Source organism: Tiliqua scincoides, chromosome 8, assembly GCF_035046505.1.
Source record: "Tiliqua scincoides isolate rTilSci1 chromosome 8, rTilSci1.hap2, whole genome shotgun sequence".
NCBI lineage: Eukaryota > Metazoa > Chordata > Lepidosauria > Squamata > Scincidae > Tiliqua > Tiliqua scincoides.
Window position 1 is genome coordinate 49310963 of NC_089828.1, and position 26898 is coordinate 49337860.

Consider the following 26898-nt stretch of genomic DNA (forward strand, 5'->3'; position numbering starts at 1 on the left):
TTCAAGTATATTGTGGGATCTAGTCTGAAATGGAAAGCATCTTCAGGGGTTGCAAAGACTTTGCATCCTCTCTCCTGTTAGTTGGCTGCCAGTTTAACTGCCAGATCCTGCTTTCAGTTGTTAAAGGCATGCCAACATTCTTTGCCTGTTCATCTTTGCTTCCTTCAAGGTTTTCCTTCAAGGTTTTAATTCTAGTGTTTTTAAGTGTTGGAAGCCAGGTGTTACTCATGCTGAGAGTCTCATCTTTTTTGTTATTGTTTTTATGTTTTTGAATTTCAGTGGCCTCTCTATAGATTCTGGTGTGGTATTGCTGCACCATGGAAAAGACTTGCGTCTGATTAAAATTTATTTGGTGACTAGCAATACCACACCAGAATCTATAGAGAGGCTACTGAAATTCAAAAACATAAAAACAATATCAACAAAAAAGAAGAGACTCTCAGCAAAAGTAATGCCTGGCTTCCACTCCCTTCCCTCTGTTATCTCACTTGTTTTGGTATCTAGATTGTAAACCCCTTGAGGCAGAGATCTATTTTTTTATTCCAAGTAAAGAGACATGTGCATTGATTTACGCCTTTCTTTGTAGATCGGCTTTTTCGAAAATGGAGAGAAGATCCAAATTGCCACAAGGAGAACAGAATCTGAGCTTTGCAGATTTGCCGATTCACAGATATCGGAGAAAATTAATTGAGGCTATTCAAGCTAAATCATTTGTTATAGTAACTGGTGAAACAGGGAGTGGCAAAACCACCCAGCTCCCAAAATACTTATTTGAAGAAGGTAATTATAATTCACTCTTCATGATGCTTGGAAAGAAACTCATTACTTAAAGCAGCAGTTATATTTAAAAGCTTTGTTATCTGACCCTTTAATATCCAGAAAATGCAGTTCTCCAGCATCTGGCATAGAAGGCAATACAATTCCTCCTTCACGTAGCCAGAAATTTTTTGATAGCCATCAGGCATTGTTTTTTGTAATTTTCTGGTGCTTCCACAGGTCAAGTTTGTAGATTTACAGTGCTAAATTTTAGCACTTCAAGTTATATGCTTCTGCATATAATACCATGATCAGTTATAATCTAACGTAACCTATCCTATCCTGCAAGTATGGCTAGCAATGCTAGTTATCAGCAAGCAAAGAACAAAACAGAGAATATGCGCATTGATGATAAACCCAAGACCATCAGCTTAGTGTGTCTGTCTACAAATGTGTTGTAAACTGTCTGGATATTATTTATTCATTTAATTTTAATCTATCTTTCATTCTCACAACAACCCTGTAAGACAGGTCAAGCTGTGAAGGGTCAAGCTGTGAAATCGGAAAGGGATTTGAACCCTTGTCCTAGTCCAGAACCCTCAGCACTAACACCACTCTGGCTCCCAGTGATATGTGAAAAAGTTCCCTAATGAAATGAGTTTAAAAATAAGTGAATATCACTTCATTGCCTTTATTTTTTCCTTTGAAATTTGAACAGAGCCACTGTTACTTTGTACAGGTTTTGCCAAGCATGGCATGATTGGAGTGACACAACCACGGCGTGTGGCTGCCATGTCTGTGGCTCAGAGGGTGGCAGAAGAGATGAACTGCCCCCTGGGAAGCATTGTGGGGTATCAGGTGCGCTTTGATGACTGCATCTCAGAGGTATGAATTGATCTAATGAAGAGTTCAGTTGTCCCATGTGGGCCAAATTAGATGATATGGCTGTTGCATAATTTAGTCTTGAATGCTTAATTTTTCTAACTTAAGTTGCACTCGTGGGGGAGCCAGTCTTGATCAGAACTGAAACAGGGGCGGGATTGACCCTTTGCTTCCACTATGTTCCTGATCCAAATCTTTCCCTGCACCTGCAGTTGCTCTTTGTCCCAAGAGAAAAGCTCCCACTAGTCCTGATGGCTGTGTGGACTGTCCATGTTTCAAAGGCAAAATACCAGCTGCTGGGGAGCAACAGTGAGGGGTTGTCTGTTGCTGTCATGTTCTGCTTCAGGGCGTCCCACAGTCATCTGGTTAGCCACTGTGGGAAAACAGGATGCTGGACTTGATGAACCTCTGATGGCAGTAGTAGTTAACTTCTATTCTAGACTTCAAAGAAGCTTAGTATGGTGGTCAGAGTTTTCTCCCCTCCCTATTGTAACCTCACATCAAAGCTGTGACATAGGTTAGACTGAGAGCAAGAAGCTAGCCTGGGTCAAACTTTATGACTGAGTAGGGATTTGAATCTGGAACTCTTCACTCCTAGTCCAACACTCTAACCCAGTGGTTCCCAGACTTACTAGGGTCACAGCACCCCCACAATCTCTTCTTAGATCTCATGTGATCCAAGATGGCAATGCCCAAATTTTGTGAGATCTGGGCACAGCCATCTTGGGATCACGTGAGAGTTTGTGCTATCCAAGATGACAGCACCTGGGAAAGCCAGTAAGAAGGGCCACTGGGGGCATCCTGTGGTGCCCCAGTGAGTGTACTGTGTCGCCGCTGCCACACACACTTTGGGAACCTTTGCTCTAACCCCAAACTTCTAGCTGCCTGGGCCACATCATCTAGTCTTTCTCTTATGGGAGCAACAGAGTGGGTCAGTTGTAGAATGTTGTATGTGCTTGTTTACATAACTTTCAGAATGTTCACAATAGGAGAAAAATATTTGCCACTGCAGGGTTCTCTCTCTCTCTCTCAGCAGAAATAACTATGCCCAGCAGTTACTTCATCCAGTAGGAAGAAGGTGTGTTTGTGGGGGGAAGAGGAGTTGGGCACACATAATGATAATGTCCCTGGGCTTAGTGGGTCAGTAAAAATGTGGTGTTTGGTTGGATGTGGAATAGATGGTGTAGTTTGGGGTCCTGTGGCCTAACCTTGACACTATATTGGCTCTATATCAGTTTTACTCAACCAGTGATACAGGTACTACCAGTGGTACTTGAGGTGGTATCTGGTGGTACTCACGAGACCCCTGCCTGGCATCAAGACCAGGAATGTGACACAATAAACAGCAGTAGAAGGTTTAGCTCAGCAGGTAGAGCTCCAAAGCATGCTTTTCAGCACTTGAAAAAGCCCTCCGGTCCATCCTGAGCTTCTTACTGGTGTTTGTCTTGTCACATCTGGCCTTCCAACCCAGAAGTACCTGGCGATGATGTCATTCCAGTTACTTCTGATGGTACTTTGAACAGGTAGACCATGTGAAGTGGTACAGTGGAGGATAAATGCTGAGAAATACTTCTCTATATTTTATTCTGATCCATCAGAGCTCAGACTTTTGATACAGGTTGCAAGAAGAATGTCTGCCTATTTTTTCTGGAAGCTGATCTGTCTTATCTGTGACAATGAAGTGGGCCTCCAGTTTTGACCCAGAGAAAAACTGGGCACCAACTATGCAGCGTTAAGAAAATGCCTGCCTAATTGCTGTAATGTGTTAAACTGCACAGGATACTTCAATCAAATATATGACAGATGGCTGCTTGCTGAGACAGATATTGGCAGATCCACACCTTACCAAGTATAGTGTTGTTATCCTCGATGAAGCTCATGAGCGGAGCCTGAGCACGGTAGGTGGTGATATTGCAGGGATATAAATAGCCACTAGTTTGGTCGCTTGTGGCGAACAGGGACTGCCTCCAGGAAACCAGGCAGAGAACCTTTACATTTGTTAATTTCTGATACATTTACCCTGTTCGCAAAATATGTTTTCATGTTCATAAAATAAATATAAAGATAAACAAGGCAGCTAATTAGAGAAAAAAATTAAGTGACTAGGAAAACACATATTAAATAATTTCAAACAGTTTACACGAGAATTTACTTAAGTGGCTGCAGCAATCAAAATTTGGATTAAAAACATTAATGAAACACCTAGTGGAATAAAGCTGGCCATCAAAATGCAAGCAGCAGTGGAGCCAGGCAAATTCCTTTTGGGGAAACTACTTCCAGTTCTGCGTGCCACAGTACAAAAGGCCCTATCTTTTGCAGTCCTGTTGTATATCTGGTGGGGGGAATACAGAGGAAGACTGGAGGGGGAAATGTATGTTGGGCAAGGGGGAGGCAATTCTTAATTTTTTTTAATTTTTCTAAAAACAAAAATAACAAACACACAACACATAATACAATACATAAACACAGTATTAGAGGGTGCAAGATATAATACATCACTATAACTAATAAATCATTACATACTTCCTAATCCAGTTCCTCTTCTACGTTAGCCTCTTAATATCATTTATCATTTATCTATCATATCACATATTATATATAATATTCATCTAAATACCCCATCTTATACTTCTACAACTTTATTTCCAACCAAGCATAAAACAATTTTCATTACTCATATTGGTTTCACTGTTGATCCAAGCTCTCTAGAAATCTATCCATTTCCACCACATTCATTATTTTCACTATTAATTCATCTTTCATTGGGATCTTCATGTCTTTCCAATATCTAGTATATAAAATCCTCACAAGAATTAATATCATAATCCAATATCGAACATATTAAATTCTAACAACTTTTAATATCCTAATAATTACATATATCATTTCTCTATAACATCCAAAATTAATATATCCTCATGACTAAATACATAAACATAAATGTAAACATCCCAAACAATATCACCTAAAATTAATTCTAATTCATTAAAAATATCCTCTAAAATTCTAACATCTATTAATATCAAGCTAACTAAATTTTTTATACATACTACATATCACCTATAAAACTTATATAAATTTTCATTGACATCTAATAAACTTTAATTTCTAACATACAAAATTAATACATTACTGTCTTTTTATCTATTCCCTTGTCTCCAACCTAAATATTCACGGGTCTGCCAAATCTCTTCTCTTCTCTAGACTTTTAACTTTCCATCTTTTTTTTTCTAATAAATTTCACATGAATTCCTCTTAACAGATCACAGTTTAATGTACTTGCCCTTCTTGCTAAATGAACATCTTGATGAATCATCTCCTTCGCTTGATCAATCCAATCTGCATCAGTTAGTCCAAGTATTTCTTCTCATTTGTGGTCTGGTGACTTTTGAGTCTTTATCTTCCAAGCTATCTCCAATAACGTTGTCTCTTCCAGTTGTTTGTTTTGTCCTGTCTCCAGTGTTTTGATCTTCCATTTCTTTGCTCTGTTGTTGATCCTCTCCTGTTTGTTGCTTATTAGACTCATTTGTCTGTTGAATTAAGATTTCCAGGCTAATTTGGATTTGTAAATATTGATTTGCGTGTTGCTTTCCCATTTCCAATACTTTTCCATAATCCTTTGTTTTTTTTCTCATGTGATTTGGATATAACATCTTTAAGTTGCACACTAAGATCATTTAGTTGTGTAGTTAACGCATCCAAACTAGCTTGAACCCGCAGATATTGATTTGTTTGTTGCTGTCCCATCACCACTAATTTCTCTATATTATCTTGTATTGTCTGCTTCCATTCTTTCCCTTTTGGTTCCTCTTGTGTTAATTTTCCCAAGCTGGACTCCAGGGCAGAAGAGCTCCTTTCGCTCCTTTTCCTGTCATCCTTTTTCTTCCTTCTTAGATCTTCTTTCTTCTTATTTCACTTGTCAAGTTCTGTTCTTGTCCCTGTAGTATCTTTTTTAGTCCACTAGATGTCCCTGATGTTCTTATTTTTGTTCATATCTTATTTCTGTTATTTATATTTGTTTCTTTGTCAACTGCATTCCTTTCCAGGAGATAATCAAAGGAATGTAAACCATCAGCCACTTTTGTAAAACAAAACAAAAAATGCAGGTCTCCAGCTGCTCTCCACAGGCACTCCACAAGCTCTCCACAGGAAAATGAAACTGAATACTCCACAACAATAATTGTATTCCAAGACGGTTAATTTGTAATCCAACAAATTTTAGATTTATAAAGTTAGAGTTATGCACTCATATTTCCATAACAAGCTAGGCAGATCTCCTCCAAAGCTTCTCACATCAACAAACAAATGCACAGAGAAAGCCAAGGGGGAGGCAATTCTTGAGATACTCTGGTATATTACAGAGCCAGTACAAGCTATTGTATTTTGCCCACCATGCTTTGTATAGGTGGTGTTTGGGGACTGTAGTGTATGTGTTTCCCCCTCAAATATTTTCCCAGTAAAGCCTCTTTTTCTTGCTCTGAAGTGAGTTTTATGTAATTTACAAACCCCTCCTTGATTTTAGACTCGGGGTTGAAGAAGAAGATAGTGTTTCCCCCTAGAATAGTGGTTCCCATGCTTATTAGCATTAGGACCCACCTAAAAAATAGTTACACTTTACCAGCAACTCTATCCTCTGTGACTATAATGGTGGTTGAACAGCAGTGCTCCTCCCGCCCCAGTAGGAGGTTGTTTAACCCTTGATGTACATAGCCTAATCTGCCCTGTCAGTTTTGCAAACTACCAAAAATTGTGGCTGTAGACCCACAGTTTGAGAACTGCTGCCCTAGAAGATTGTTTCATAACCCCTGGGATCAAGCTGTTGCCATTGTGGGTAGGACTGGCTTCTGGGGGGCATCAGGTTCAAGAGGTGCAGGTTGCAGAGGCTCCTGACTCAAAGGGTCTCCCCTTCAAAGGTTTTCTTCTGCTTGAATGCTTCCCAGTCTCTTGGCTGGTAGGCCAATGCTCCCATCTAGTGTTAGAAAATGTACAGTGCTGTTTTCCCAAGATCTGCCTGGCTGCTTCTCATTGTGATTTTAATCCAAACCACTATTCAGGAAAGGACTTGTGAAGAGAGATTTCTAAGTGGTTGGTTGCCTTTCCAGCAGGAGTGACTCTTGTTGATCTTCTTCCATCTCTGGAAACCCACAATTCAACTCCTGTCTCTTGGATACCTTTTTCCTCTCAGGATATCTTGTTTGGCTTATTGAAGCGAATCTTCGAGGAGAAGGAACTCCCAGACAGAAAGAGACCCCTGAAGGTGGTGGTGATGTCTGCTACCCTGGACACTGACAAACTCTCTTCATTCTTCAATCGCTGTTTGGTAGTGGACATTCCTGGAAGGAACTACCCAGTCAAGGAGATATTCTGTGGTTTTGTGGGCCCAAGGGATGCTGACAATTCTGCGTACATTACAGAGGTACCTTGCTTCTTGGTTTGATTATGTAGCCTTTTTTTGCAGGGGGGATATTGTTTTACTTTCATCTTCAGTGGTTGGGAACTGGAAGCTTGTGGGCTAAACAGAAGTATCATGAGACCGCAAGCTATCTCTTGCAGGACTGGCCCATCCAAGAGGTCAGCTGAGGCATTTGCCTCAGGTAGCAGATAGGTGGCGAGGGCCCAGCTCTGTTGCCCACTCACTTCCATTGTTCCTCCTCCCACTCCCTAGTTTGAAAAAGGAAGAGGGGGAGAGAGTGGAAGAGGAAGTGTGGAGGAGAGGAGAGTGATGGGCTAGAGTGAATCCTGGGAGTGGGAGGAGCAGAGGCCAGCACATCACCAGGTAAGGGGGACAGCATTTAGCATGTTACCTTGGGTGTCTGGAGTACTTTTCTCCTACCTGCCTTTTGTTCTCTCTGTTGTCTGTGGTCTGGAATGTAGGGAGGGAGAAACTGGAGGAAAGTAAGAGAACGTAAGAAAAATAATAATTTAACAAGACTTCACAATAATGTATGTTGTCTACTTCTTTAAAAACTAGTCATATATGTTTGGTGCACGTGCATTGTCATAAAAGTAGTCGAATTTAGTGGACTTTTGGCATTAACAGACATACCTTCCCCTTCCTAGCGCTGTAGTTTCCTATTTATGGGCTTCTAAGTGGTCACCAGGAAGAGTCTAGACCAGCATTTTTCAGTGTTTGTGCTCCACTGTACCACTTCACATGGTCCACCTATTTGAAATACCACTGGAAGTAACTGGCAGTGACATCATTACCAGTTACTTCTGGGTTAGGAGGCCAGATGCGATGTGACAAACACCTGTAAGAGGCTCAGGATGGATGAGTCGGCTGTGAAAAGCATGCTTTGAAGCTCTGTTTGCCGAGCCGAGCCTCCTACCTGTTTGTTGTGTTGCATTCCTGGTGTCACTGCCAGGCAGCAGGTGTCAAGAGGTCTTATGAGTACAATCAGACACCACCTCAAGTACCACTGGTGGTACCTCTACCACTGGTTGAGAAACACTGGTCTAGACCTTCCAAAAGCGGGGAGGGGGGGGAGGCGGGTAGTCAGCAGCATCCATTGCAGTATTTGCATAGGGACAGATAAAAGGCTGGTGGGCAGACCAGCAGAAATGGCATAGTGTCATCACTGGGTGACAAGACCTACCTCACAGGAAATCATCTAGTACAGAGCACTTCAGGCTACAGAACAAAGGTAGGGTATAAAATCCTGAAGCCTCCAATGGCGAAGGGTGATGCTTCCTCTTTGTTCTCAATCTAAGAGGAAGACAGTAGACAGGAAGAAACTGCTCAAGGTTCTCGTTGGGTTATCCGTCCTGGCCTCTGATAACTTCTCCATATTCTTCAGTCTTTGCTTGGTGGTAGCCCTCCTCTTCTCTTTGGAGAGGCTTAGTGGAGAATACCTGCTTTGCAGCTGGAAGATCCCCTGTCTTCAGGCAGTACTGGGAAAGACTGCTCCTTGCCTGAGATCTCAGAGAGCCCCTGCTGGTCTCAGTAGACAACACTGAGCCAACAATGAATGAATGGTTTGGCTTGGCAGGAAACAACTTTCTATAATTGCAGTCAAGTCCTGGGTATATGCGTGTTTGCGTGAGGGAGAAGGGGAATGGCCTTCATTGGTCTTAGGTGAAACAGGATCTAATTTGAGCTCCTAATCCCATTAACGTTGCTCATTTCAGACTGTAAATGTGACCTTGGACATCCACCTGACTGGCTCGGCTGGGGACATCTTGGTTTTTCTGACTGGTGAGAGTTTCATCCTTTGTTCAAAAGCTTGATGCTATCCTCTGCAGGAGGACTGCTTTCAATGGTGAAGTTTAAAAAAAAAAATGCAGCTTGGATACTGATAGGTCCCGTTCTCCGCCCCTGCCCCGGCTCTGTGATTGACATGTTGTCCTCTGCACTGTCCTTTGAACATCCTTCTTGTGTCGTAAGCCGGAGGCAGTTTCTCGATAAATCCTGCACAGCAGCCCACTGTGGTCAGGAGTCCAGAATAGATGCTGTGTTACTGCCTGTTCTTGAAGGTTTAGGCTAAACCTCTTGTAATAACTGAATCCCTGGTTGATTTTACCAATCCTATCCCAACAGCAACATCTCCTTTGTTGACAGCTGGTTATCCATTGGGAAACAGTGGACAGGGCAAAATAAAGATAATTTGTAACTGGCAAAGACCAGAACCTCCCTGTTGTTTAGCATTGCAAGCCTTTCTGAGAGGTAGGGCTAGGCAAAGATGCCACATGCTACCTGCCTTTACCTAGTCATGCACCAGCCTCTGTTCGTTCTTCTCCTTGGGATGGAAAACAAGAGGGGGAGGCAGAATGGTGAAGGAAGTGTGGATGCTGTAGTCCTTCTCTCCACTTCCTGTTCTTTGTCCCCTTCTTCCTTTTCTTTCCAGGGAGTTGGATGAAAAGGAGCAGTGAGGACAAGTGGTGCTGTTACACACAGATTCAGGGTGTACAACAGTCTTAAATGCTTACTTTGGGTTTGTAACATTTGCAAAATTTATACAAGTTGCAGTATTTGGATGGCCTCAGTGCAGAATTTTAATTTCATATTTTTAGTATGCTGTGCAACCCAGTCACAGCTGAAGCATTTTTAGCTCACAATTTTGGAGTCGTCCCCCCCCCTAAACTCAGCTTCTCTTGTTTGTTTCAGGTCAGTCTGAGATTGAACGAACTTGTGAGTTGCTTTTCCAAAAGGCTGAGTCTATTGACTACCGTTTCGATGTTCGAGATTGCTCTGTTGAAGGCTTACTCATACTGCCTTTATATGGGTCAATGCCAACAGGTGAGTCTTTTTTTCACAGTGGCATATTGCTTTGTGAAAATCCAAGTTTCTAGCCCGTGTGTTTGTAAATCATTGTGTTGTGGTAGGGTGTATGTAGGAGTCTCCAGCAGAGCAAAAAACAAACGGCAGCACAACAGAAACTCGAGGCTGATGTCCAAGGCAATCTCTCAGAAGGCAAAGAAGCACTTGACACGAGAGTTAGGTTCCATCACCAAGATATATTATGTACAAGGATATTTACAGCAACACTGGTCAATCATACAGCAACACACATATACGGCATCCTGATTCCTATTCCCCCCAGCTCTAGGAGCGTTTGTCTGCAGCCTTGTTTTATGCACAAGGCACGCCTACGATCAGGTGCACAGAGTCAGCAGTCGGGAACAGCTGCTACTTGTTACTTGCTACAAACAGACTATTCACCATAGCATTTGTTACATTTCCTCTTGTGCACAGGACCTGAGTGATTTCCTGGGTTCAGACCTCAACACATTGGTTGTAAGGTGCATGGCTAGTGCCTGGGGAACTCTCAAACTTGAGAGAGGGGGCTGGACATATAAAGATGAATTTGCAGTGGTGTCACTAGGGTTTGCATCACCTGCTGCATGAGGCCAGCATGTCACCCTTGGGTGGATCTCCTCCCATCGCCCTGCCCCTGCTGGTTTTTTGGCTATAACTTTTGAAAGAATAGAGATATTTCAACGCAGTTTGTTTCATTGCATTAACCATGAAACTACGCATTCATTGATGTATAACATGATGGTATTATTCAAAAACACCAATATTTTAAAATTTTTTGGTGTGTAGTGGTGTTGCCCCCCCCCATGTGCATCACTGGTGCAGCCTGCACCCCCCTAGTGATGCCACTGTGAATTTGCTCCCTGTTTTGTATTGGTCATGCTAGACTTCCAGGGTATGTTGAGGACAAAGGGAAGCCCTGTGCTAGAAGCTGCCTGTGATGATGAGACCGGAGCAGACAAATTGCTTTTGCTGTATAAACTTGCATCTGATTGATTGCCTTGGGGCTCTCCTCCCACGTGCCCTGCAGTACCCCTTCATTAAGTAGCAACTAGGCTTTCTGTATTGATCTGTTTTGTCTCTCAAACCCCAAGACTGCGATCTGCGTCCTAAATGGCTCGTGGTCCATTTATAACGATGCACTTAGAACAATTTTTTTGCTTGGCGTGTTGGCTGTTGTGGGAGAAAGATCCAGAGGAATGTGAGGTCAGCTCTTTGTGCATGTGAGATTGAGATACTGTTTCAGGAGGAGCATTTTTTTTGGAGAATTTGTCAGATCTATTTCAAGGTCTCTCTGGGCAAATAGATAAGAGGGGGCAGAGCATAAAACAGTGCTTGTCCTGGAAGCACTAACATCCCTTCTGCATTCAGCACAAACACTTAGCAGTTTTGTCCACCAGCTATTTTCTGCCTTTGGTTCCCATGTTATCATTGCCAGTGGCCCTTGTTCCTCCATTTTCAACCACTCCAAAGTCTCCTGCTTCTTTGAACACATCTGCTATTTGTTCTTTGTTGCCCTTTGTACCTAGAATCCCCTCCTAGAACATGCACATGAAGCCACCTTTCTGTTTGATGTCAACCCAATGTCCTCAATTCTGTGAAACCTTTAGCTTAACCCCTCAATCTCTGTTTCCAACTGAAACTATATAGGAGGGAGAGAGAGAGAGAGAGAGGACCTTAAGAGGATATATAATTTAAATATTTGATTGTGAGACAGATGGGGAGGGAAGAGAGAGTCAAGGTTTAAAAAAGGATGAATGTGAGCAGATACAGTTGTTATCCCTTCCTTCTCCTTTCCCCTCCCCTCCCTCTGTTCTCTCTCTCACTGTTGAACATTTACATTGCAATATCCTTGGGGCAGGGATCTCTCCTTTCTCTTTATGTTAATCCATGAACATGTACAGTTAGTGGCACCAGACACAAACAATAATGTCTGGTGGGTAATATTTTCAGTGTTGAGTTTCAGCAAAACTTGACTTAATAGCTACTTTTTTCCCTGCCCCTTCTTGATTTCCTTATTTAGATCAACAAAAAAGAATATTTCTCCCTCCTCCTCCCGGCATCAGAAAATGTGTGGTGTCTACCAACATTGCAGCAACATCTCTGACGGTGGATGGAATCAGGTTAATATTCTGTGAATGATGGTCGAGAGAGCCACTGAAGGCTCAAGAATTTAGTGTTGGATGTTTGGATATAGCAGAGCAAGATTCCAAATGGGTTGACTGTGTTAACTTATGAAGGCCAGATCAGAGCAGCTTCCAGGTTTGAGGGGGCTGTTAGCAAAGTGTTTTCTACTGGGTCCTCTTCTGGGGTTTGTGATGTGGGTTTACCATGACAGCTGCAATCCTCCCCCCCGACCCCCATGCACTATGCTCTGGAACAGTGCTACCTCAGGGACAATGTGGAACAAAAATATCCACCAGCAAATGGCACCTGGGCCTAATCCTCTGTGCTGGGTGGCAGGGAGAAGGAACCCAAAGTTATGAAACAAGAGTGAGTCCTGCTGGAGCACCATGTCTTGATGGTTCCCTGGTGGTGCTGAGAGCTGACTCTTGGCCTGGGCCAGATCTGTTTACTTCAGCAACAGAACTGCATCATCATTGTCTAGCCATGCTTGGGCCTTATATGCAATTCATTCCTCTTCAGTATGTTCTTTCACGTTGTGTTTATATTTAATTAAGATATTTTTTCCCTGTCAGTCTGTGCCTGAATGCATATCCCCCAGGGCAGCTACAACCAGGTTGAACACAACTTGAAGCTAATAGAAACCTGCTAATAATTCACAGCCCCCAAATGGCCACTAAAGGAATAGTTGATCAATAAAGCATGACAGTAGAAGAGCTGTAGAAAAGAAATTGGTGGCGGGGGGGGGGGGTGGTGCTAGCAATGCAATCCCCAGGATAGCTCTGCTCCTGGTGCTGACTGGGGTTTTTTGTTAACTTACCATCTGCAGTGCCAACATCCAGGGGGTGTGGGGAGCCATGTGGAGCCCTCTGCCGGGCTCCCCATGCCTCTGTAAGTGTAAAAATCGTGATTGGAAACTACTTCCAGTTTCACGATTGGAAACCAGAAATGGTTTCCAATCATGTTTCTTACACTTACAGAGGCTTGGGGAGCCCTGCATAGGGCTCCATGGGCCTCTCTGCACCCCCTGGATGTTGGCACTACAGATAGTAAATAAATCCCCCTCCCGATCAGCCCAGGCAGCAGTGCTATCCTGGGGATAGTGATGCTGCCATTCCCCTGCTCCTGAGGGGGCCAGAGCAGAGTGTTTCCCTGGCTGGTGAGTCACAACCCACCAGTTTGGGGCCACAGCTCTAAATTGTATAGTGCAGTGGGTTTTCACAATGATTCTGTGTTCCCCTGGCTGGTTTCCACAGCTCCCGAGGAGCCACAACTCACAATTTGTGAACCACTAAACTAGCCAGTCAGTACTCCCATTTTGTCTGAGTTCAGCTTGACTTGGTTAGCCCACATCCAATTCATCCCTGATCTCAGGCTTGGTTTCTACAGCTTCCCTGGAGGAGGGGGGGGGGAAGAGAGAGTGTGAGCATTGGGGCACCATTGGTATGCTGATGATGCTATACCTCAAACCTCTTCCGGTGGCTTCATGTTCAGGAACTTGATGTTACCTTGTGAACATAGGAGCTCTGTGCTGTTTGATGCCATGAACCACATTTGTATTCCTCTTCAGGTATGTGGTTGACAGTGGGTTTGTGAAGCAGTTGAACCATAACCCAAGAGTGGGCTTGGACATGCTGGAGGTGGTCCCCATTTCCAAGTAAGTTTGAAGTAGTGTTTGCATTATCCTGTGGTTAGTGAAGAAATTAACAGTTTAGGAGGAATTTTGGTCACCAGTTATGGTGTTTAAACCTTTCTTTATGTTGAGTTATAGCTTGCATCTTCCGCTGAAAGAAGGGCCCTTGAAGTGGCTACATAACATAGCAAGATATCCTCCTTGGGAAGAAGCCATAGCTTAGTGAACCACCTGTTTTGAATTACAGATGGATTATTTGTTTATTATAAGAGACTACGAATCTAAGGGCATTCTATCAGTTTTAAAATGATAATTATGGAGCTAATGCCACTTTCTCCTTTCTTTCCTGTCTTCTTTGCTCTATCTCATCATTCTCTTCCCCCCACAGTGGCTCTTTTTTTCCCTCCCATAGGAATCAAGGGGATGCCACCCACCTAAAATATCAGATTAAATAAAGCATTTGGAAAGGACAAGCACAGTATTGTCTCTTTTTCCCCTTCCTATTTCCAAACTCCTTGTTGGAATGGGCCTCCACCTCACCTGCATAGGAGACAGTAATTGACATATTGGGTGTTTATGCATCAGCAGACTTTTAGGTCCTCCCTTCTCAAGAGATGAGGGTACAGGATTTGCCCTGCACAGTAGCACTTCATGCCTTTTCTCATTCTTGTATCTGAAGTGCTAGTTTTGCTGCACATAATAACAGTAATAAAGAGCTCTCTCAGTGCCATAAATAGCCGTGATTTTATTTGCTAGCTCACCTAGTTTGACAGGTTGTGGGGAGAGATCCAATCCTTCCCCCCCACCCCGACAAGTCCCCTATTCCTCCATCTGTTGTTGGGGCCAGTGTCTCAGATGGAGCAATATTTTGGGTGGCATCTAATTAGCACCTATGCTGTTGGGAGCTCACTCTGCAAATGAAAGCTTCCTCTGTGAACAGAAGCAGTGATCTACTCATAGACAGAAAGGTCAGAAAGAAGCCAAATGCTCCTTCCATTCATGGGGCATGTTTCCCTTTGCAGAGTGAGCTCCCAACAGCAGAAACCTTCATCAGGACACAACCCATTGTGCAATAAAACTTAGTGAAAGATGATTTATTTACTGTGTTTTAATAAAAAAATTCCAAAAGTGGTTTACATGTTAAAAAGAGAGAATCATTCTCTGCCCTAAGGAGCTCACAGTCTAATAAAGGAGCTCTCTGCTCACAGTTTGCAGTGGCAAACAGCCAATGGAAGAGATGCTGTTCTGGAATGAATAGGGACAGTCGCTCTCTAGCTGCTCTGTGTAAATGAACCAACACCTAATAGATACCTGTTTGCCAGGGCCAGCCCAAGTCGTCCTGTGGCAGCATGTCAAATATGGCCCCCTCCATTACCTAGCAATGTGCGAGCCTTTGCACCTTGCCCTCTCCAGTGTCCTAGCTGATCACTCTGCTCCCCTCCACATATTCTCTTCCTCTCTGCCCTTCTCTTCCAATGCAAGGAGTGGAAGGAGGAGGAGGAGCAGTGGAGGCAAGCAGGTGGACAGAGATGGGTGCCACCTGTCTGCAGCCTGAGGCAGCAGTTTCAGTTGGCCTCATGGATGGGCTGGCCCTCCTTTTTGCTTGGTTATCAAAAGTAGGTTGCTTACCCTGCCAGCAGCTGCTTGAAGCAGGAAGTGGCTGTTGGCAGGGTAGGCAACCCACTTTGAATAACTGGATAAAAAGCAAGTCCTGCCCATCCATTTACAGGAGCATCTGGGAACATCCTCAGATGAGCTTACATTCCAGGCTAAGGCCTGAGGACAAGCAAGTCCTGCTAAACCTAGTTACCAAAAAAGGAGGGTTTTTAAAAAATAGTTTTTGTTGTTTAAAATATATTAGTTTCACATTATCATCATCTGGCCAGAGCTTTCAGTTTGTTGATAGACTACAAATTTAAATAAATCTAGGTCTCTTTATTTACATGTGTCTGTGTTTCTCTCCCTCTCTCTTCAGGAGCGAAGCATTGCAACGGGCAGGCCGAGCTGGCAGAACGGCCTCTGGGATATGCTACCGGGTGTATAGCAAGGAATTCTGGGAGCAGTGTATGCCTGACCACATGGTCCCAGAGATTAGACGGACCAGTTTGACCTCTGTGATCCTTACCTTGAAGTGCCTTGCTATACACGATGTCATAAGGTAACCAGTCTTGTGTGCAGACTGAGGGGTGAGCAGGGGTCAAGATTGGCAGTCGTAAGCTGCAGCCATCTGTTGGCGACTGCTGCTGGCATTCATGGAGTTGCTGGCATTCAACTGCTGGCATTCATGGAGAACATGCAGCGGGGCAAATGGACCAATTAGCAACCTTTGGGGAAGGTTTGTCACAGGAAATGGTACAATAGGAAAGGATTAACCTCCCCCCCCATGCAGCAGTCCCAGTCAGGATTAGGCTGTCCAGCACTGTTTTGGTACTGCTCTGGAGCACATGTTTATGTACATATATCAGTGTTTCTCATACTGTGGGTCAGGACTGACTAGGTGGGTCACACACCAATTTCAGGTGGGTTCCCATTCATTTCAATGCGTATTTTATTTTTAATATATAGACCTGGTGCTACCATAATATGTGACTGCATTTGGAGAAATGCTGCAGACCTGTACTTTTAACAGGCTACTATGTATATGCTTTTAACAATGATTGTCAATGGGACTTATTCTCAGGTCAGTGTGGAAAGGACTGCAGTCTTTGGATTGTTCAGGTATTTTTTTAAAAACAGATCAGCAACTGGTTAGGAGAGTAAATACATAATTTGCTTACTTACTTATGGTTGGCAACCTTCAGTCTCGAAAGACTATGGTATAAGCCTACAGCACCCAGTATTCTCAGGCAGTCTCCCATCCAAGTACTAACCAGGCCTGAGCCTGCTTAGCTTCTGAGATCAGATGAGATCGGGCATGTGCAGGGTAACAGCTGCTTACTTAATTGATTTGATTTTGTATGGGGTGTTAAAAATTTTCCTGGTTGATTATGTCACTACCTGCTGTGACATCACTTCAGGTGGGTCCTGACAAGATTCTCATGCTAAAAAGTTTGAGAGCCTCTGTTCTAAGCATACTTGCTAAGAAATAAGTGACTTGGATGTTATAGGGCTTTATTTCTGAGTAAAAAAAGGTTAGGATAGAATGTAAGCCTGGAATTTTGCAACTTTTAGGTCAGATGCAAGTTGAGCAGGCCCCAAAATGACTTGTATTTTAAATGGCTTGCAGTCTTGCTGATACAATCATTCGCTATTAAAATATTTCTAATGAAGGCATATGCATGCACCTCTGACTAGGTGCACTGTCATTTGGAGGAATAAGGGCCACAGTTCAGTCATACAACAGCTACTAGGCATGTAGAGGGTTCCAGGTTAGTCTCTGGTAGGGTTGAGAAAGCCTGAAGCCTTGGAGTGATGCTGCCAGCCAGTGGTGCCAGTATTGAGCTAGGTGGACCTTATCTGGCTCAGCAAAAGTTAACTTCCTATGTTCCTAATAGCAAAAGAACAGGAGCCTCTGAAAAAAGAGCCTATGTTAAGATACATACATCCCCTGGATATTTGTCCAGACATGTTAAGTTTCCTGATGGCTATAACATTTGGCATAGCACCTTTTGTTTGGCTTCCTTAATTGACCAGAGAACTTATCCTTTTGCATCTCTGGTTCAACAGAACCCCAACTTTCATTTTAAGAAAGTAATGTGGCTAGTCCTCATGGCAGCAAAGATAATTTTAAGTTAGGCCTGCCTATATTTCTGAAACAGTCCTCTGTCCCAATTGTCACAGATGACCTTGGGTTGACTGTAGGTTACCTGTATGGGGTATTGTATTATCCATGATGACATGATTGTGTTTTTTTCCTCCCCATTTAGGTTTTCATATTTGGACCGCCCTGAAGAAAGGCGCATTTTAGAGGCCCTCAAGCAGTTGTATCAATGCGGTGCTATTGACAGGTAAATTAAGGAGGTGTGAGTGCTCTTAAGGACATGAAAAAGACTAGATAGGAAATGCATACAGACAAAATACTTCTATAAAGAATATATGCAAAGACTTGTAAGAAACCTTTCAGAGCATCTTGATGAGTTATTTAGTGTCTCCAAAAAGGCTTTTTGCCAAAATGCATTAGACTTTTCAAATTTATCTCAAAATACCTAGTAATGCACTGGTTTGGAGGTCCCTCCTCTTTCGCTGCTGTTTGGGTGTTGCTTTTTTGACAAGAGGAATCTCCAAGGTTTCTCCAAGTGCCAAGGTGCTTCCTGTTTGGCCTAAAGAAAATCACAGGGTCTTCCAGATTAATCACCAGTGGAAAAGGCAGTGGCTGTTTTTGTTGTTTGATGTGTTTTTCTCCTCACAAAACTTAGGAGAGGTTATGTGACCAGACTGGGCGAGTTCATGGTGCAGTTTCCACTCCCTCCAAACCTGACTTGTGCCGTCATAAAATCCGCTTCCTTGAACTGTGAAGACTTACTGCTCCCAATAGCGGCCATGTTATCGGTGGAAAAAGTCTTCATTCGACCTGGTATTATTTTTATTGTTGCTGTTGTTCAAGTTTGTACCCTGCCCTTTTTTTCAAAGAGCCCAGGGCAGCATATTTGTTCATACTCGCAACAGTCTTTTGAGGTCGTTTAGGCTGGGAGATTATGATTGGCCCCAGTGAGCTTCATTGGCTAAGTGGGAATTTGAACTCAAGTCTCCCTGGTCCTAGTTCAGCATTCTAACAATTGCACCACACTGGCCAAGAGGATGGAGTGATAGGGAGAGCTCTTCCTACCAGCTTCAAGGTACAAGCCCTCAGCAGAATCCAAGATGCAAATCCTTCCCCATGTGATGATCCTTTCCGGGTAAGAGTGTTGCTTTCAAGGAAGAGGTCAGGCAGCCCAATCCTATGCCCCAGTAATATAGCGGTGCCAAAATGGCAGTTGCTGTGTCCTGTGGGGCCGGTGCAGCTGCCACAGTCTCCTAAGAGTAAGGGAATGGTTGTTCCTTTCCCCTGTGTCAATCTCTGTGTTCAGCACAGAGCATGAATGCAGAACCAAGGAGGCGCAGAACCATGTTCTGCTTTCAGGCTTGGGAGGGGGCATAGGATTCAGTGGCATACTCTACTGCCATCCCCACCCCCCTCCTGGGCTTGATGCTCCCCTTAGTCCACCCTCCCTCCATCCAGTTGCATCCTCCCCTTGCCACAATAAGACTCACTGCTGTCTGACAGGAACACTTACTGGCCGGAGCTCCTGTGATGTGTCCTCCCAGTGTGGAGGGCTTACCACTGGCGGCAACCTGCCTTATGGCACTTGCATGACGGTGGTTGCCAGGGCAGCATGCCAGCCACTGGCACTGCCCTGGCTTAGGATTGGGCCCTTAGTGTACTATTTGAAAATAAAAATGATGAACCAAGGTAAGCTATGTTCTGCATCAAGAGAAGTTGAATTCTATGCTCTGGTAGGTTATTTTAAAATGTAAATCTACTGCGTATATATAGTGCTGTCAGTGTGCATGGCAAATTTACAACAGGTCTCTGCCTTGGACAGTCTAGAAACAGATACAAGGAAGACTGTGGAGAAAAGGGAAAGAAATTTAAGGAAGGGACAAACAGGTGAAAAATATGCAGTCATTACAGTTTACACAAACCTAGCTTAGAATGGGGAATTATTTATTTTGTTTTTTATGACACACCATAAATGTGCACGTTGCTGTACAGAGAATAAGAGAATTGATCCTTACCCTGAGGAGTTTGATGTTAAAATTTAATTGGCTGCTGTCAGCTGCTTGAAGAGAGAATTTTCAGTGGAAAAATGTTGCAGGGGGAAGTGTTCAACCTGAGCCCCCAAGTTTGGGCCTACTTGCATCTGTTTTTTTGTTTTGTTTTTTTTAAATTAAAGTGACACATCTGGTCCATTTCCTGTGTTAACTCATCAGTGATGGGCTGAACGTAGAGTTTGACCTAGAGAAGCAAAGTACAGCCCATTTTACTGGTGCTAAATCTGAAGAGTCTGGGACAGGGAGAGACGCTTGCGCAGGAAGAGGGCAAAGGTTCTTTGCCAACAGCTCCCTCCCCACCTTTGTCGGTAGTGTCTGGGTTATCTCTGTAACACATTAACTTTGGCCTTTGGAGCTCAGCAGCAAAAGGCCACACGTTCCTTTTGATATTGGTGATAAAGGATAACCAGTGGAACAAAACGTTACCCCTTGGTCCCAATCCCTACAAGTAGTTCACAGCTTCAGCCAGCCTGGAATAGGCCCCTTGGTGTGCTGCTCAGTTGCACAACAATGTATTAGGAGATGGAAAAGGAGAGGGGGCACTTCCCCCCCACGTTCTTTTCAGCCCATTTGCAGCTGTGCTGTTTAGAAATAGAGGGTCGGGTTTGGGGCTGTTTACCAGCCTGAACATTTTAGTGCTATATGGCACGGGGGGTAGGTCTGGGGAGCATGAAATGGAAAAAGATGCCTCTTCCTCTTGCAGTATTGCTGTATGGTGGAAGGAGGATAGATTTTTTTAGTATGCATCACATCACCTCAATCTCCCCCGTCTCAGAATATTATTTTTAATTTGTTAGGGGCTCAAGCAGGCAAGTTTGCTCTTTTGTTCTGCTCTCTTCAATTTAAAAGTTATTATTAAAACTGGCACCTTGACTAGAGTCCCATCATTCCATAGGTCTTGGAAGTTCATGGAGCCATTTTGGGAGTTTCTAATGTTCTGTTTCTTTTCTGAAAAGCAAAGAGAAAGGAAGTGAGGTGGGTCAGAGAACAGAGGAAGTGCTGCTCATGGGAGAGCAGATGGACATGCAAGCGGTTGAGGGGGTCCAAGAAGATGAGAGGTGGCTAAGCCCACGCATCCTCTCCAGAACCAAAGTCTAAGGCAGGATTTACCTCCTCTAGGAACTGTGGTTCTGATTAATGTTTAACTGTGCAGGCCTGAGTCTCAAAGCAGAATGCCAGCAGGACTCACCTGGGAGAGGTTGAAGGCCTCTGGCCTGCACTGACTGTCAGTGGCTCTCCAGGATTTCAGTTAGGACCTTTCCCAGCCCTACCTGGAGATGTCAGGAATTGAACCTGGAAGGAACTATTTGCCTACAAACAAGTGTTTTGCCATTGACTGCAGGCTTCCAATTATACCATAGCTTGGTTACAGGCCCTCTAGCCACAAACCCTTGTTACCTGTCTCACTTATGCCACCATTGTTGTAAGTTGGCCGCTTGCGATCAGAGGATTTGCAAACCTTTCCTTATTAACTCTTCTTGCAAGGGTGATTGTTAACCAGTTTGTAGTTGGTAGAAGTGAAGCTGAGAGTCTAGCACCAACAAACCATGGGTGATATGACTAGGCTTTTTCAGTTGTGGTACTGACCCTTTGGAACACTCTGCCTCAAGAGGTCCATATGATCCCCTTTCAGGTAACATTCTGGCACCTCCTGAAGACTTCTTCCTTCAGGTTTTTGGCTGGCATTGTGGGTACATTCTTTTTTTAATCGTAATTTTTGTAATCCTTGATATTTATTTGCTGCTCATGTGTTCCCTTTATTTTTAATTGCAGTTTAAAATCTGTTTGTTCATCACCTTGTGTCATCACCTTTTTAGAAACTAGAAAGGTGGGATACAAATATTTAGAATGAACAAGGAAAATCTTTTTTTTTTTTAATAAACTGACTCTCAGCTTTGTATTTCTTCAGGAGACCCTCAGAGACAGCAAGAAGCTGAGCTCCGGCATCAGGAGCTGTCCTTGCAAGCAGGAGGATGCAATGACTTTGCAACTCTCCTGAACATCTTTGAACAGTGCAAATCAAGGTACCCGGACTGGACTGGCTGGAAAATGAGTGGAGTATGAACACTGCCATTAGGAGTGCTTAATGCTGCAAGACACTAGCATCTCTCTAATTAGGGACTCTGGCAGTGGGACCCAGATGTCTTGCTCTGTACTGCTGTGGTAGTTTTCCAGGGCAGGAAGCTGCTGACTTCCTTCCTGCTGCCCTTCAGGGTCTCAGCTGCAGATAGCCCTCTTAACTTTGAAGGCCCACCAATTTCCAGCTTGATTCCCCTTCTGCCCTGTTCCTTATCAGAAATGGGCAGCTGGGGGCAGGCAGTGGCAGGGAACAAGGGGCAACAAGGGAGGTGGCATCTTAATCAAGGTGTGTGCACAGTTGAGAAGTTGAGCCACAGGGGCCCCTGGGGTTATCTTGGTATAAGGGTACACACAGTAAGAGACAGACTGCTTTTTGTTGGTTTTTTAAAATACTTTTTTGTAATTTTGTTACAAATTGCTCTTATCCCTTGATAACAAATTGTGTTATCTCTTCCCTGCTCTTGCCCAGCAAGTCTCCTTCATCTTGGTGTCGGGAAAATTGGGTCCACTGGAGAGCATTGAAACTGGCATTTAGTGTGGAAGGTCAGCTTCGGGAAATCACCAGTAGGCTTAAACAGGTGAGTCGACTTTCACTCTGCATGAACCTGAGGGTGTTGTTTGTTTTACCTTTATTCCATATCGGAGTGTGTTCCGAGCTGGGGCTGTAAGAGTACCAAATCTTGCACCAAGGTAACTTTAACTTCTATGTAAAGAAGCCCATTCTGCAGTGTTTTATTGTTAGAATTCATTTGTTCTTAATCTGCAGGTCATGGGAATGAGCACAATCTTAAAGCCCTGCTCCTGAATCAGTGGAGCTCTTATTCAGGCACCCTTCTGGCTTATGAAATATTACATGCATTCTTCATGCACTTCCTGTGGTGCCTCTGTAACCATGAGGGTTAGGAACTTAGTTTTTTAAAGAAAGAAAATGGAAACTAAGGAGAGCTAGCTGAGATTCTTAAGGTCAAACAGTAAATTACTTACATGAGCTTACATTACTTACATGAGCTTAAATTACTTACATGAGCAGGAGAGCTTGTTTTCTATTCCATAAATAGCAGTAGGACTGAAACCGTGGCACAGAGTGAATGGAGCTTTACTCTCTGCTCCTGCTACATTCCTGATTTGGATCAGGGGTTCCACTGCTGCCATTTGCCTTGGAGAAAAAGGTCCATTTGGAACCTTCATGTAGTAGTTGGCAACCTTCAGTCTCGAAAGACTATGGTATCGCGCTCTGAATGGTGGTTCTGGAACAGCGTCTAGTGTGGCTGAAAAGGCCGATTTGGGAGTGACAATCCCTTCCACACTGGGAGCAAGTGCAGTCTGTCCCTGGTCTGTCTCCCTGGCTATGGGCCTTCCTTCTTTGCCTCAGACTGTTGGCCAGTGTCTCTTCAAACTGGGAAAGGCCATGCTGCCCAGCCTGCCTCCAAGCGGGCTGCTCAGAGGCCAAGGTTTCCCACCTGTTGAGGTCCACTCCTAAGGCCTTCAGATCCCTCTTGCAGATGTCCTTGTATCGCAGCTGTGGTCTACCTGTAGGGCGCTTTCCTTGCACGAGTTCTCCATAGAGGAGATCCTTTGGGATCCGGCCATCATCCATTCACACGACATGACCGAGCCAACGCAGGCGTCTGTTTCAGCAGTGCATACATGCTAGGGATTCCAACACGTTCCAGGACTGTGTTTGGAACTTTGTCCTGCCAGGTGATGCCGAGGATGCGTTGGAACCTTCATGTAGAGAGGCAGTATACATGTATGTACTCAGTACTGGAACTCAGTACTGGGACATGCAGGAGACTGCCATTACCTTGATGCCTGCTTTGGTGCTTCCCAGAGGCACTACTGGGGAGAGAATTCTAGAAGGACATTTTGGTGTGATCCAGCGAAGTAATTCTCTCCTTGATGACTCTTGCCCAAACATTATTTAATAAAAAATAATCTATTAATCTGTGACTTATTGCTCTAGCTGCCAGACTTCCCAAGAGAGCATTTTGATGGTTCCAGAAGTGAGATTCTAAGGAGATGTCTTTGTGCAGGCTATTTTGCCAACATTGCAAGAAGGTAAAAAAAGTATCACAGGGGAAACTGTACCAAAAGGTAGCAGAGATTTTTGGTGGGGCTTTGAGTAGTCTTAAAAAGTCTCCTCTTACACCTGTCTTTATTTTTAGATCCATAGGCAACTCCTTCTGCACAATGGATGGGCATGGCAGCATGGTTTACATTCACCCTTCGTCGGCTGTAAGATCCCTTTTTCTGTTAATAATTGTTGGAGGGTTCAGTGGTTTGTTCTTTTTGGTAGAGACAGAAGAAGTTAGTTGAGTAGACTCTTTGCACTCCTGACTTCTCAGCCAATATAATTTGTTACTGATATTTATACAGTGCCATCCATGTACCTACTTTACAGAGAACAAGAGGAAAGGTCCCTGCCCCAACAGGCTTGCAATCTAGAAAAAAATATTTTTAAGAATATACAGGGTGACCCAAAAGTAGGTGGACAGTAATGATAACATTTATTCCACCTACTGTCCACCTACTTTTGGGTCACCCTGTATACTGCTTCCAGACAAAAGAAAGTTCACACTGTGGTTAACAGAGCAGAATAAAGAAACAAATGTTTTTATAATGGTCTCACAAATTAAAAAAAAGAAAAAAGATGAAGCAACAGCCACTAGAAAAACTGCTATGCTGTAATTAAGAGGGACTGTTCCTTTCTACCTGCTAAATACATGAGGAGCACCACTTTTAAAAGTTCCTCTGTGTCCAGTTAGCAGAGGTGAAAACCTCCTCCCTCCATCTGGGTTACTGCCCTGCTTCCCACCTCCATGACTGCAATTGAGCATTGTAAAAAGGAGCACATCAGGGCTTTGCTTTGGGAAGGAGCTGTAGCTCAGTGCTAAAGCATCTGCTTTTTGTGTAGAGGTCTCGGGGTCAGACCTCATTTCCAATGTGAACTACAACAGACCTCTGTCTGAAACCCAGGAGAGTCACTAACAGTGTAGAGACAATACTAAGCAAGATGGATCAAGTTTCTGACTTGCATTATTAACATAACATCCAATTTGGCCCTGAGACTTGGGTGGTAAAAACTAGGTGTCTGACTTTTAAATTGCAAGTTTTTGTATGTTGCAGAATCCCAGTTTTTCTTGCTGTACAATTGGCTTACATAGAATTCTGATTCTTCCCCCCCCCCCCCCGCCATTCTAGCTTAGAATTGCGGTTCTCAAACTATGTTCTGGGGAAACCTGCAGATTCCTCAGTAGCTTATGGCAGTCCCTCAATGAAAAGATCAGTCATAGATAGAGGTGTTTGAAAATGATGTTTATTTTATTCTGAAGTAAGCCCATTGTGTTCAGTAAGACTTGGGCTGTAATCATCTTATTCAGAGGAAACACATACTTTTAGTGATAGCAAATAAACTTTTCCAAAAACATGATCCCCACCTCTGTGTATGTTCCCCATGCCATGCATAGCTACAAGGATGTTCAGGAAGTGTTTTGGGTCATGTTTTTAGTTTTGGTGGGGCAACAGTTAAGGTCAGCCAGTCTGACAGAAGATCTGGCCAGTCAGTGCTCCACCTGAACAGTGTGTGTGCCCTGGAACATGCCCCCAAATACCCTGCATCATCCTGGGGCTCTGTGGCAGACCTGCTGAGCTGTGGCTGTGGAAAGGCTTTCCTACAGATTGACTCCTGGGTTGATGGGGCCCTTGGTGAAGTGCTCTCTCGTGGGCCCCTCCTGTGTGGATATGTATGCCTAGGTCTTTTGGAGGGAGAGAACTTAACCTTGATTCAAGGTGATGGTACTTTGGCCATCTGTTTGGCCTCCATGTTTCATCTCAGTGCCCCAACTGTAGCATCAGCGTAGGCCATTCCTTTTGTGAGGATGTGAGAGCAGGCTTCACCAGTGGATCTTTGCAGTGGCATCGCTAGGGGGGTGCGGGGTGTGTGGGCTGCACCGGGTGACGCGCTAAGGGGAGTGACGCGCCCTGGGGGGTGACATGCTAACATCGTGGCATTAGGGGATACCCTGTCATTCCATACACTGTTGGATGCGATATGTCCAGCGGAGTGCAATGCAAAAAACAGAATTGAAATTGCTCCTTTTTTTCAAAAGTTATGGCCAAAAAACCAGAAAGAAAAAAAATGCATGGAGCCCTATGGAAAGTGAGCCGTATCGCACATTCACTCGCGAGTAAGTGTACTTGCCATAGTTCGTCGGAAAGGGCAGGTTGAGAGGAATCCAACGACACCAGAATGGTCCCGTCCCAATGAATGCAGCCCCCCCAAAACACCCAAGGAGGTTCCCCCCTCCCAGCTGTGAGTCTGTTGGGCCCAAAACGAAGCCACGTGGCTGCATTTACTCGCAAGTGGGCGGACTTGCCTTAGTCTGTCGGAAAGGGCAGGCTGAGAGGACTCCAAGGACATAAGAATGGTAATGATCCAATGAATGCAGCCCCCAAAAACACCCGAGAGGGAGATCCCCCCCTCCCAGCTGTGAGTCTGTGGAGCCCTATGGAAAGCACAGCAGCCTCACAGTCGTGTTTACTCGCGAGTAGGCAGATATGCCTTAGCTGGTGGTCAGGCCAGGCAAAGGGGAATGTGAGGAATGGTCCTGATCTGATGGAACTGGAGTGCAACAAATGCTCCAGAAGGCAGCCCCCCCCAACTAAAAAGGACAAAAAAGAGGCTTGAACTGGTAAGGGGAATGTTTTCCGTTTTGCACTTGGAAAGCCAGGTGGGTCTTTATCTTGATGTGCCTGAAATAGAAGAACTTTAAACTGGGCACTGGGGAGGGCTGGAAATCTCACTGCTTCTTTTTTTTTGGGGGGGGGGGGTTATTGCAGGCAGGGTACAGAGTAAGCTCCATTAACCACTGTGGGACTTACTTCAGAGTAGACATGCCTAGGATTGGGCTCACAGGCTGCAATTCTACCCACACTTCCCTGAGAGTAAGCCCCATTGACCATAATAGGACTTACTTCCAAGTAGGTTCACTTGGTGGAACAGGACTGGCTCCCCCTTATGAAATTATTTCTTTTCTTTTAATTTAATTATTTATAATTTTAATTTGCTTGATGATGTCACTTCTGGCCATGACATCACTTCCAATGGGTCCTGGACAGATTGTCATTCTAAAAGTGGGTCCCAGTGCTAAAAGCTTGAGAACTGCTGCAATAAGGTGTTAGTAAGTTGACACGGGTGTGTGTGAGAGAGTCTCTACAAGTTTTCAAAATCACTAAAATCAGAGTTTGGAGGAATAATCCCATCATGTTATATATCAATCAATGCGTAATTTCATGCAGAATGCAATGAAACAAACCACATTGAAATATCTGTGTTCTAACAAAGGTACAGCCAAAAAACCAGTGGGGGTAGGGCGATGGTACATCACGGTTGCCCCGCCCACTACATGGGGTGATGTGC

At 44.1% G+C, this 26898-nt stretch overlaps 1 protein-coding gene across 2 annotated transcripts in view; it reads left to right on the plus strand.

Moving 5' to 3' along the window:
• The first annotated feature begins 598 nt into the window (after nt 1-598).
• The window catches only part of DHX40 (DEAH-box helicase 40), a 30648-nt gene continuing 4348 nt past the window's right edge, over nt 599-26898 (plus strand). The window contains exons 1-15 of one of the 2 annotated variants that reach the window (XM_066635088.1): nt 599-780; nt 1496-1641; nt 3417-3536; nt 6824-7054; nt 8767-8833; nt 9743-9874; nt 11916-12015; nt 13587-13673; nt 15625-15807; nt 17516-17596; nt 18005-18162; nt 21310-21424; nt 21949-22057; nt 23443-23537; nt 23645-23714. In XM_066635088.1, coding sequence (XP_066491185.1) covers nt 603-780; nt 1496-1641; nt 3417-3536; nt 6824-7054; nt 8767-8833; nt 9743-9874; nt 11916-12015; nt 13587-13673; nt 15625-15807; nt 17516-17596; nt 18005-18162; nt 21310-21424; nt 21949-22057; nt 23443-23537; nt 23645-23714 — 1872 coding nt within the window. In that variant the 5' untranslated portion in view covers nt 599-602. The remainder of the gene's footprint in view (nt 781-1495; nt 1642-3416; nt 3537-6823; nt 7055-8766; nt 8834-9742; nt 9875-11915; nt 12016-13586; nt 13674-15624; nt 15808-17515; nt 17597-18004; nt 18163-21309; nt 21425-21948; nt 22058-23442; nt 23538-23644; nt 23715-26898) is intronic. The other variant, XM_066635089.1, reaches the window with a different exon arrangement.